We start from the raw sequence: 13,341 nt of genomic DNA, 5'->3' as shown, positions 1-13,341 counted from the left end.
AAGGTTTACAGGCCTGAAGAGAGGCATTATTATTCCATTTTGGAGCTGGTAAGCATGAATATTTAAGGGTCATAGCTGTAGAAGAACAAATGTCAAAAACAAATTGACAACTATTCTCCGAGCAAAGTCTGGTTCATTTTCAAAAGGTCAGTTTGGTAGTTTTCTTGAGTAAGTTCTGAAATCTTAACTTCCCATTTTTACATTTCACACGGTCTCCAGAAAAACACATTTTTCATAAGTGTTAAGGGCACCCGTGCCCATGGTAATTGATATTTGGCAAATGTACTATGGCCCAGCTGAGAGCTGCCCGTTTCTCCATCCAGTCGAATGGCGCGGAGTACAGTGCTGTTCCTGCTGGCTGCTCGGCTCTGCTGGGAGCCGGGCCATTCATTTCAAGATGGAATTCACGAACTTGAGACATTCTGGTCTAGTAGAAACTGGGGCTGTGACACAAATTTGTACTGAATAAAGAAGGGACTCTAGGGCCAGGTATAATGCATGCATTTACTTTTGTATGGGCTGGGGCAAGTTTTCTAGAGTTACGTATTGGTTAGGCCATCTTTCCCTGCTGTTAGAATGCAGTTATGCCTCTAGCTGCATGGATACATCTCGGCCTCTCCATCTCTGATGGAGATGTGGTGGTTCATCGTGTCACTTCCCTGCTCTAAGTACCAGTGTCCATGTGTAAAATGGGGGTAATAATAGTACCTATGTCTCAGTAGGCTATTCTGAGAATTAAAGTGCACATGTAGGCCTGGGCCACTGGAAGATGAAATAAACATTAGCTATTATTACGTTTATCCTAGAAGTCTGAAGATGGAAGAGCCTCTTTTCCTGCGAACGAGCCTTCAAAACCACCTTCACATCCCAGTGCAATGGTTCTGCAGAAAGGCACTGATGTGGAGGAAGACTGGATCCAAATCCTAACTCTGATTGAGCCTTTGACCTTGGGCAAGGTCAAATTGAGGGTGATGAACTACATCAGTGTTTTTAACTGGTTCATTAGGGCCCCACGGCAGGGTTCTGAGACCATAACTCCCACTTCACCCAGAGCAGTTCTGCTTTTAACTCCTTTACTTATTGGGATTCCATATGAGATTTCACTTGACAGAAAAGTTTTCATTGCTTATAAGTAAAGTTTAAGAGCCACCGCATAAGGTGACCTATAACTGTTTTAATTGCTAAAATGTATGGGTCGAAGTTCAATACTCTCATTGTTAAATTTTACAAATATGCCTAATAAACCAAAAAATTGGAATTGGGGGAAAAACTGAAAGTCAGATTTCAATGAATTACCCTGTTTTTTTCCTTCCAAGGTTGTTACAAGAAATGACCAGTTGAATAACATTTCTCTCCCTCTTTTTCCTCCCTTTCTCCCTTCCTGTCTTCCTTCTAATGAGAATCCAGCGTATCTAATATATGCCAGAAATTTCAGGGTACTAGGGATCTAGGAGTGAGCAAAGTGACAGTCTCTGCTTTTAAAAACTCTTAGGCTTCCTAGGAAAAAAGGCAATAAACATGTAAACGAATCACGAGTTACAAACTGTGAAAAGGCTGTGACGAAAAGGCACTAGGTGAGGTGAGAGAGCCTGACCTACTCAGATAAAGTCGTCTAGAGAGGCCTTGGAGAAGATGGGCACAGCGACCACCCAGGCCGGGCAGTCCCCCACTCTAGTCATCTTGCCCTTCATTCAGCCCCTCACTCCCTTGGCCTTGCCCTAGATCTGGTCAACACGGTAACTACACCCCTCAGCCACTCACCCCCCTGGAGGGAGTGTGGCCACCAGTCATTTCTGACAAGCCTGGGTGGGGGGCGGCAGGGGAGGCAGGTCCAGGCCTGAAACAGGTGACCAGAGGTCTGCTTTTCTTTTTTCTGAAAGGACTTAACTACTTAGCCCTTGAGATGTTTTAATTTGTTTTCCTGTCGATTGGAACTCTCAACAGAAAAGTAATTTTTCAATTCCTGGTTTATATATAGTATTTTTTTGATTAGGTAATTTATTTACTTGGTTCAAAGCCAAAAAAATTAAAAAATAAAAACAGTGGTTGGGCTCTGGGGCCAGGCTGCTTGGGTTTAAATCACAGCTCTGCCAATGACTAACTTTACGCAAATTATTTAAGAGCTTGCTGCCTCAGTTTCTTCAGCTGTAAAAAATAACAACTGCATATACAAAATTAGTATCTTCCTCATGGTGCTGCTGGGAGGACTAAATTTCTTTTTTACATTCTCTTTTTTTAAAAAATTGAAGTATAATGATTTACAATGTTGTGTTAGTTTCTGGCGTACCGCAAAGTGATTCAGTTATGCGTATGTGTATATATATGTTCTTTTTCGTATTCCTTTCCATTATAGTTTATTACAAGATATTGAATACAGTTCCCTGTGCTATACAGTAGGACCTTGTTGTTTGTCTATTTTATATATAGTAGTGTGTATCTGCTAATCCCAAACTCCTATTTATCCCTCCCCCCAACCTTCCCCTTAAGTAGCCATAAATTTGTTTTCTATGTCTGTGAGTCTGTTTCTGTTTTGTATAAAAGTTCATTTCTATCACATTTTAGATTCTACATATAAGTGATATCACAATACTTGTCTTTCTCTGTCTGACTTACTTGTGAGGACTAAATGTAATCACTGAGCACAGTGTCTGGCATATATTAGGTGCTGAGTTAATGGTATTGTGCAACAGAAACCCAGGAAGAGTCCCAGACTACTCACAACTGTGCCTCCCTTCTCCTTCTGATGGTATATACTGGATGCTTGAGCCTATTATTTTTCTTTGACAAACACTTTATAAGAACAGATGGAAACACTAGCTCAGTATATTGGTAAGTGTATGCTACGTTGTCTAAAACTAAGCCAATGACATGTAAAGATTAAGCAAATAGGAAACACTACTTTTTGATGGTTTTCATTAACTACAAACTATCCAAGTTTATCAGAAGAGGGAAAGGGATACCAGATGGAAATCTAGGGTGACAGGGAGAAGGGGTACCAGATCTGGTTAACATTGGCCAGAACATTTCTACAATTCTTGGAATTTAATTTGTTAATTTGTCCTCCATGCAAGTTCTGTTTACCTTCAACATAATTGAGCCCCTGCTGTCAAAACATCACTTTGCAATGGCAACTTTAAGACATCCTTTCAGCCACTCATCACCACTACAGATCTTGGGTGCCTTTGCTTAAAGACCACACTCTCCTGTGGCTTATTTAGGATACTTAAAATATTACCTGTTTCCTCACAGCAAGGACTCCTCCTGACAGCCAAGATGCTGTTTTTCTGTCATGAGTAATTATAAATGTAGACCCCGAAAAAGAGGCTCAATTTGAGGGGCAGCATCTATCTCAGATAGTAAATCACAGCGACATCTCCATCCCTTGGGCAACCAAAATGCACAACTCAAGATGTATGAGCTCTCACTCTGAACGCTCCATACCTGAAGAAAAATGGGATGCTCCACTTTCTCCCTGGGACAATTAGGGAAAAAAAACCCTGGCACCTTTGTTGGAGTAATTTATACTGGTTTCAGTTCCTTTTTTTTTTTAAACCATAGATATAGAGCTTCCATCTTTATAATCCAACTGGGAAAGCTATCTCAGGGAGTCCCACTCTGAGGTTGTCTGTCACTCCAGCTATGCATTTTAGATCTCCCCCCACCCTTCCCATCTCCACCCCTCTGTGTCTGATGAAGATTCTTTTATGTCCTTCCTCTACACACTCCTGACTGTTACATTCCCTGCTCACAGCCAGAAACTAAACGGTTCATCTTTGTGGCTCTCGTCAACAAAGAGAACCCCAGGCAAATTTTCATCCCTGCTTCCTTCTAATTTTTCTATTACTACTACTACCTGTCATAGCTCTGTGACAGCCTTTGCTTTAATGAAACGGCTGTACCTCTGTATTAACGAAAACATGGATCTCCGTGATGCTGGAGTATTGGGTCTGCTTTATAATAATACTAACAACTGGTATTTGGTAGGCGCTATCCCAAGTATTTCATATACAGTATACCTCACTGAATCTTCATGAAAAACTTGCAGGTGGGCACCATCTATTATTAGTTTTATTTTACAAAACTGAAATTCATAAAAGTCACACAGCAGGAATTGCTAGAGTTGGAATTCAGATGAAGGTCAATTTGACACCAAAGCCATGCTCTTATGCCTTAAACTATATTTCGCCCATGGATTAACCTTCAGGATAACAAGGACAATTTCTCTTTTAAATACCTTTAAGTTGCAAAGAACCTATCATCCTATAAAATGAGGCACAGATTACCTCATTTTGGGTGTGTGAGCCTAAGTGATCAGCATTTAATAAAAACAGTGGCATCTCAAAGTGACTGATTTTCTCTATTTATAGTTAATTATTTTTATTTTTTAAGCTTGGTGTTTTTCATATTCCCACCTTGAGCACTCAAGCTTCCGGAAGAATCCTGATGCCGCTCTGCTGGCTGTTGACTGGGAGGAACAATCGGTGGGCTCAGCATATTTAACCAGTCCCTAAAAAGAAAAGAAGAAAATAAATGAACCACATGTTTGTAATTCCATATATATATAGATTTTACCTTTCTCCTGGATTTTTAACTCCCTGGGGCTTCCACAAAAACACATTTTTCCCTTCTTCATATTTCAGAAAATAAGATGTCCAGAAATTAATATTCAGTTTTATAGATCTGTAAATACACAATTACTTAACTAACTAGCTGTTCAATAAATACACCAACTAAATGATGATGACTGTTCCTCTCAAACGTTTATTACTGTTGATAGTCAACGATAGCACAGCTCCTCTCACCTAAGAAAATTATTTCAACAGCTAAGAAGAAATGCAGCAGAGACAAAGCTCCTTAGGACCTTTGGATAAGAAAGCCTGACAAAGTTACATGTCATGAATGACAAGAGTCCATTTGGTGATTCAAAAGAGAAGTTAGTCTTGGAGCTGTCATGGACCAGCCATGATGGTGGGAGCTGGTATGCATTCACTTGGGGCTTTAGGGCAGGGGAGGACAAAAGAAGGGAGAGTGAGGGCCTTTGGGCCCTTGAGTGGCTCAATACTTCAGTTCTCCCGGTATGAATGGGGGCGAAGCCACTTTAGAAAGCACCTCCTGCATTCCCCGTCCCTCTGCCTCCAACTTCCAACCTCATTCCCAGTCTCTTTACTTTCCTTCTTTCCATTCTTTTCCTGTTTCTCTGCTCCCCCTAGCAGATACCTGGGTGGGTGTGATATAAGTCAGTGACATCCTGAAGGCATGAGTCACTGTGTGTTCTACTTCAACCCTTTCTCATCTGTAAACTTGCTATTGAGGTTCTTCACGGGAACAGAGCAGGAAGGGGAATGTGAAGGATCTTCCAAAGTGAATTATATTTCTTGCATTGATATCAGCAGCCTGTGTCATTGACTTTATTCTTCTCAACAGGAACATGTCCTCATGACCAAAAAATTTCTTTCTAAATTTCTGCATTTCCTGCTGTCTTTATCTACAATGGGAGACAGTCCCGACCAGTAACTAAGAGCACTGGCTCTCTAGGCCAATCCTGGCACCATGTTTCCGAAATGTGAGAACTTTGCCAAGTCACTTATACCATCACTAAGCCTTATGTATAAAAAGGAGATAATAATAGTTATTCCAGAGTTTTGTCGTTAAGATGAAATGAAAAAAATGGATGAAAAACGTTTGGTATGGATCTGGGTACAGAGCTGCTGTCAAAAAATTTCAGCTATGACCACTATCATCTTCATTATCAATGAAGATCATACATAGTATGGCTGTACCCACAATGATAAACCAAGGTAGGAATTGGATTCTGCTGGAATTAAACCAGCCAAGGATTGTAGAATGATTTCAAGTCTATACAATAGAAGTTTTCTTTGCAAGCCATTTACTCTTCTTGTATAAAAAGGATCTTAATGTAAAAATTATCCAATTCCTATTTGTATTATTTTAAGATACTTTCACTCACTGCTCACCTTAGCTATCACCAGATTATGGCTTGTGAAATAAGCAAGGTGAGCTTGCTGTGTAATTGAATTTCATAATAACACATTAAGGACATTAGAAAGGATTTGTCACAGACTTCCAAGCTAATGGGGCATTTTCTGATAAGCACCTTTTACTTAGTCCATTTAATTATAGCAGACCAAAAAATTCCTACATTATGGAAAATTACAAGGTCACATACAAATTACTAGCCCAGTGGCTTCATTACTCGGCAAGAGAGATGGAGAGCAAAGATGAACAGGAGAAAAATAATATTATCATATGATGACACCCCAGCGACAAATTAGAAACTCCACACGATGGCAGTAGTAGCTTCTACCGTGGTCCATGGACATGCAGGAAAAAGCAGATGTTATAAAAGGCAAGACATTACTTCTTAGGCCAATGATTTGGTTAATGTTTTTCTTGTCAGCAGTAGCTATGGGAAATACAGAGTTTTTCTTTTTGTGATTTTTGTTTGTTTTAAAGTAATTTCAGATTTATAGCAAAGTTTCAAGAGTACAAAGAACTATATATCTTTCACCCAGATTCTCCAATTTAAACATTTTATCACATTTGCTATCTATCTATCTATCATCTATCTATCATCATCTCTCTATCAAGGGTTGGTAAACTATGCCCATGGGCCAAGTCTGGCCCACTGCCTGTTTTTGTAAGACCTGCAAACCAAAAATAGTTTTTATATATTTTAATGGTTGAAATCAATTAAAATAGCAATGTTTCATGATACATGAAAGTTATATAAAATTCACATTTCAGTGTCCATAAATAAAGTTTTATTGGAATACAGCCACGTTCACCTTTTTACATATTGTCTATGACAGCTTTTGTGATATGATGACATAGTTAAATATTTGTGATCTGGCCTTTTACAGAAATGTTTGTCGGCCCCTGGTCTATAACCATGAGGTCATATTGCTTCCTCTAATACTAATATAATACCACAGAGTCATTTCCATCTTTCCTTTCTCCTTTCTGACACTGAGGAACCTGGCTCCCATTAGCCTCAGTATATTTATTTACTTTCTGAAGTACAGAACACGCCAAAAGTAGTTTCAAACAAAACTAAGCAAACAAAACAACCAATAAAACACTCCAAACCTACTCTCTAGGATTCTCTGTTTACGGTTCTTTTTTTCATTAGTCAAAATACCATGTTCAAAATTTACTTAGGCTAGTTCTTTTTCCTACCTCTTCAGTGTGGTTACATTCTTAATTTGAAATATAGTTAGCGTCATTTGCTTCTGTTTGTATTAAGTTTTTCTCCTCATTCTTGATTTTTATTACTTTTGTTGTTTTGAGTAGGTAAAATATTAACAGTTAAAAAGTCAAACTTTTACAGAAAAGCATATTCAGTAAGAGTTAGATTTCTTTCATCCCTTCCAGTCTGTTTCCACCCCCTCATCATTTCAACACCATCCCCACCCACTCCTCCAGAGGTAATCAGTTTCATTAGTTCTTGTGTCTCTGTTTCTTTTTGCAAAAATTCAGCAGATACACGTCTATTTTTTTCATTCCTCTTCTTTCTAATGTAAAAGGTAGTATACTATAATTACTCTTTTGCACTTTCGTTTTTTCAACTTAAAATGTATCCAGGAAATCACTCATACCAGTTCATAGAGAGCTTCCTTATCCTTTTTTTTTTTTTTACAGCTGCATAGTACTCCGCAGTGTGGCATACATTTATTACACCACTGTCCTATGTTTGGGCAAGTTTTAAATATTTTGTGATTATTGCAATTAATGCTACAATGAATAACCTCGGGCATATCTATTTTTGTATATGTGGAGATATACCTTCAAGATAAATTCTTGGAAGTGGGATTCCTGGAATAAAAGGTAAATGCACACTTGGTATTGTTAGATACTGACAAATTGTTTTCACAAGGGTTGTACCCATCAGCATTCCCACCAGCAATGTCTGAGAGTGCTGGTTTGTCTACAGACATGTCACAATATTATGTTGTCAAGTTTTTAATGCTTTCCAATCCGAGAGATAATAACTGATAACTTAAAGTAGTTTTGATTTCCATTTTTTTGCATTTGTTCTCATTATGAACATTATGAGTAGAGTTGACTCTTTTCATATGTTTAAGGCTATTTAATATATATGTGTATATAGGTGTATGCATGTGTGTATTTTATATCTCTATCTTTTTTTTTCTGTCTGTTCATGTCTTTTGCTCTTCTTCCATCAGGTCTTTTTATTTTGTCTCTTTCCCTCATTTTGTCATCTGTGTTTGCTTATGATATTTTTTGCCATGCAACAGGTTTTTAATTTTTCTGTAGTCATATGCATCAATCTTTTCTTTTATTGCCTCTGTATTTATTTATTTATATTTTTAAATAAATTTATTTATCTATTTACTTTTGGGTCTTCGTTGCTGCGTGCAGGCTTTTCTCTAGTTGCAGTGAGCGGGGGCTACTCTTCGTTGCGTTGTGCAGGCTTCTCATTGCGGTGGCTTTTCTTGTTGCTGAGCACAGGCTCTAGGTGTGCAGGCTTCAGCAGTTGTGGCATGCAGGCTCAGTAGTTGTGGCTTGCGGGCTCTAGAGCACAGGCTCAGTAGTTGTGGCACACGGGCTTAGCTGTTCTGTGACATGTGGGATCTTCCCGGACCAGGGATCGAACCCGTGTCCCCTTCATTGGCAGGTGGATTCTTAACCACTGCACCACCAGGGAAGTCCCTGCCTCTGTATTTCAAATCAGAGTTAGGAAGTTCCTCCCTACAACCAGGTTCTATAGAAATTCACCCTTTTATTCTTCCAGTTACTTGCATGGTTTCATTTTCCACATTTAGATTTTGGATCCATTTGGAGTTTATTCTGGTATATGTTGTGAGTTTATTCTGGGGTAAGGTGCATCTAATTTTATCTTGTAAAAATGACTACAGATTCCATATATGTGTGTTAGCATACGGTATTTGTTTTTCTCTTTCTGACTTACTTCACTCTGTATGACAGACTCTAGGTCCATCCACCTCACTACAAATAACTCAATTTCGTTCTTTTTTATGGCTGAGTAATATTCCATTGTCTAAAAAACCGGTACTGATGAACCTAATGGCAGGGCAGAAATAAAGATGCAGATATAGAGAATGGACTTGAGGACACTGCGGGGGGAGGGGAAGCTGGGACGAAGTGAGAGAGTAGCATTGACATATATACACTATCAAATGTAAAATAGCTAGCTAGTGGGAAGCAGCCACATAGCACAGGGAGATCAGCTCGGTGCTTTGTGACGACCTAGAGGGGTGGGATAGGGAGGGTGGGAGGGAGGCTCAAGAGGGCGGGGATATGGGGATATATGTATACATATAGCTGATTCAGTTTGTTGTACAGCAGAAACTAATACAACATTGTAGAGCAGTTATACTCCAGTAAAGATATAAAAAAAAAATGACTGCAGAATTCATAACAAGTGATGTTAAGATTTAGAAGATTTTATTCAATTAAGAAACTTTAATCAAAACAACTCATTTGTTTGGCTTTTTATTAAGTAAGCATTAACAAAGTATATTTTGAAATAAAGGGTTTCCATGTTAACTATAAAATATGGAAAATATTTGGCTAAACAAAGTCAACCAGTAGGTTTTCTTGCAGGACTTTTGAGAGCCTTTAACAGACTGTGAATCTCCTGAGAGGAGGGTAGAATATGTAGACTGACCACCTTTTTGCATCTGGAACTGTTCCATCTTTTGGGATCATGAGTCCACAGACCACACCACACCTTGAGACACTTCAGGTTATACCATTTTCCCACCCTGGTGATGTTGTTTCTGTTTTGTTTTAAGTATTTTAAAAATGTGTTTTATTTTTATTGAAATATATTTGATTTATAATATTGTGTTAGTTTCAGGTGTACAGCAGAGTGATTCAGTTACATATGTAATATATATATATATATATTTTTCAGATTGTTTTCCATTATAGGTTATTACAAGATACTGAATATACAGTTCCCTGTGGTATACAGGAAGACCTTATTGTTTATCTATTTTATGTATAGTAGGTTGTATACATATACTCCTAATTTATCCCTCTCCCCTTCCCTCTCCCCTTTGGTAAGTTTGTTTTCTGTGTCTGTGGGTCTGTTTCTGTTTTGTATATAGATTCATTTGTATTATTTTTTAGATTCCACACATACGTGATATCATATAACATTCCTCTTTCTCTTGTTTGTTTTGTTTTTATTTTACTTCATATACATTTAATAATTTCATTTTTTCAAGAGCAATCTTTTTTTTCTGTGACTTGTTAATAAGCCAGAAATGTGTAGTCTAGCACCTGTACCTCACGTTTACATTTTTATATGTGATATGTAATGCTAAGCCACGTTTTGACCCCCTTGCCTTCCCAGCAGCAGGCCGCACACACCTAGGGGCGGGGGAGTGCCAGATCAGGCCCGTTGCCACGTGTCAAGCCCCAGCTCAGCTCGGAGCCGCTCCCTCGGCCTGCTTCTCCCCCGGCTGCCTGCGCTCTGGAGGCTGCTCTTGCTCTTCGTTCTCCCGTTTCCATGTTTGCCCTGTCGTTTGGACTTGACACTCTCTTTTGTTTGGTTTCCTCAGCTCTGACTATAATCCTTTTCCCTCTACCTGTAATGAAAACCTCCAGGTCCCCTGGTGGAGAAGCATCCTTTTCAGTCAGGCTTGCTCTCTGAGCACGCTCAGGGGCTGCTTCCCCCTCCTTTCTCTCGTGGACCCAGGCAGGCCTCCCACCCCCGCCCCTCCTCTTGAAACGGAAGAGAAAGGACTTGCAGGCACATCTATACATGCTGAGCTCTGTCACCAGAAGGTGTGTTTTATTTAAGAGTCAAGACAATGGGTTCACTTCAAATACCACATAAAAAATATAACGTAGATGAAAGATAAATACCATCTTGTGAATCCTCACAGTGGACAAATTCATCTAACATTAAAATCCTGCCCCCCGCAAATACCATGCTCTTTCCATTCAACTTGCATGTTAGAGTTTTGAAGGGAGGCAGTGAGCTTTAACTGAATCAGAGCTGACTCAGATATTTTTACAACTGAGGATAATGTCCTCACTTAAGATAGACTATGGTTTCAGTTCCTTCATTTAAAAACAAGATTTTGTTTACAAGAGAATTTTACACACATTTATTTCATTAACGTGCTTCCTATAAATACATCATATATGTACACACACATACACACATATATACAAATACATGCATGATATGAGAGCAACAGTTAGCTTGATCATCTGTCTACATATACAGTAATCATTTACTGAACTGCTGTGTGTCAGACCCTGGGAAATCAGAGAGCTCATAGTCAGATGGAAGAAGCATTCTAGCTAACAGAAAACAACATGGGCTGCTGTGGGCTGATCAGCTTATTTGTGTGTTCCCTAAAGGAATTCCCTTGTAAGGAAACTGCCTACAATCTTGTATACATTTAAATATTTATTTGGGTGAGTAATTATTTGAGAAATCTAAAACATGACAACAATTATTACGTAGCTCTCATTTACAGCACTGAACTACCTGCCATCATAAGCTCTGGGTCAGAGGAGCCAGCCCAGTGTGAAATACTTATACAGGAGATCTTCTGTTAGGAATTTAGCAATTTGCAGCAATTTCTATACAATACTTATTGATATTTATCATTTGGTACCAGTGTAAATTTCTTATTCACTGAAAGCAGTCTGGGTTTTAAACATCTTCTAGGGCCAGGGAACAGACTAGGGAGAGGACTAGGAAATAGCTCACTTCGGGGAGAATTCATAGATTCTTTTTAAAACCTGGTGAAAACTGTTTTCCCAGAAAAATGACCAAAAATACCAAATTTTCTTTCAATTTTAGGAGTCAGAGATCATCTGAAGCCCATTCGTGGACTTCTGGACCCTGAATTAAGAACTTCTGCATCTTGGAATATCACGGAGGTGATGTTTTTGTAGTGTAAAACCCATGGTTCTTTGTAAAGGACCAGACAGTAAATATGTTGGGCTTTACAAGCCACAGGTCTCTGCTGCAACTATTCAGCTCTGCTGCTGTAGTGTGAAAGCAGACATAAACGATAAGTAAACAAGTGGCGTGGCTGTGTTCCAATAAAATCTTATTTACAAAAGAAAAAAAAAAATCCTGCAATGGGCAGTATTTGGCCCATAGGCTGTAGTTGAATGACACTTGTCTTAGAGGAAGGAACTGTGAAGTGGAACATTCTCAAGGCTCTTATGAAAATTCCTGTCAATTTTCCTCCTAAATGCCTTATGAATCTACCTTTCTCACCATCTCTACATCCACCACCAAAGTCCAAGCAACTACCTTGCCTCCTGTTATCTGCAGTAAAAGCTCTGAATTGATCCCCTTAGAGTCATTCATTCTGGCTTCACTTCTCTGTTCTTCACACTATGGCCAAAATGCTAATCTGATTATGTCAACCTCTTTTTCAAACCCTTCAATATCACTGGGAAGCTATCGTATTTGGGAGAAAGACCAGAATTATTACCTTGGCCTTTGAGGCTCTGCATAGCCTCGTCTCTATGTGTTTTTCCAACTTCATCTTGCATTGTTCTCCCTCTCACTCACCATGCTCCAGCCACACTGGGCTTCTCTTGATTCCTGGAAATATGCCATGCTCCCTGCCATCATAGGACTTTTGCCCAGGCTGTGCCCTCTTGTCTAGGCCATGTTCTCCTCCCCTGCTCCTACCCACCCCCTCCTTATCCTGGTAAAATCATACCCAACCTTCACATTTTGGCTCAAGCATCACACTCTTGAGAAGTCCTCCTGGACGCTCGCTCTCTAATCTAGCTGAGTTCCTTTGTTACTTCTTCTAATAGAGCAACTGTGATCTCTTTAAGAGCTCTTATTTGAGTTCATAATTACATCCTCATTTGTTTGATCGTTCAATGAATGAAGTCTCCCCCACTTGACTCTACCCAGCACCTAGAAGAGTGCCTGGCACAGAATACGCACTTCCTCAATATTTACTGAATGCATGACTGTTGAGTCTCTTTGTTAGTCCAGAATACTGAGCGCCACTCAGAGTTGAAAGTTTCCATGACAATAAATAATGCTGCTGTTGCAACCCACTCTTGCATTTTGCCTCTATCTTACTCTTTCTCTACCTGCTAGGAACATGCTATTGTTTTCTCATCATGTGCTTGGTACACACACAATTTGGGGTCAACCTGGGGACACACACTTGCCTCTTTATAGCCAAGACAGAAAATTTTTAATTTTCTGCCTCAGAAAACAGCATGCTGGTTCAGAAATATGTTTACTAGGATGAAAAACTAAGAAAATATATGTTTCTATTTTTTTGAAATTGAAGCATAAGAGCTCTCAATAGCTTTTCTTCATAGGTTTCA

The 13,341-nt window shown here is 39.2% G+C and overlaps 1 protein-coding gene across 21 annotated transcripts in view; it reads right to left on the bottom strand.

The window, feature by feature from the left end:
* CFAP20DC (CFAP20 domain containing) overlaps nt 1-13,341 on the bottom strand; it is a 290,901-nt gene that overhangs the window by 33,659 nt on the left and 243,901 nt on the right. For 20 of the 21 annotated variants that reach the window (XR_014232111.1, XR_014232112.1, XR_014232113.1 and 17 more), the window contains one exon: nt 4,413-4,507. Coding sequence is in view for 18 of the 21 variants with exons in the window: in XM_082344685.1 (XP_082200811.1) it covers nt 4,413-4,507 (95 nt within the window). In the remaining 3 variants the exon portion in view is untranslated. Of the gene's footprint in view, nt 1-5; nt 444-4,412; nt 4,508-13,341 lie in introns of those variants that run through there. The other variant, XM_082344684.1, reaches the window with a different exon arrangement.

This window comes from Balaenoptera borealis, assembly GCF_965194805.1.
Source record: "Balaenoptera borealis genome assembly, chromosome: 12".
Classification (NCBI taxonomy): Eukaryota; Metazoa; Chordata; class Mammalia; order Artiodactyla; family Balaenopteridae; genus Balaenoptera; species Balaenoptera borealis.
This window is presented reverse-complemented; position numbering and strand designations above follow the sequence as displayed.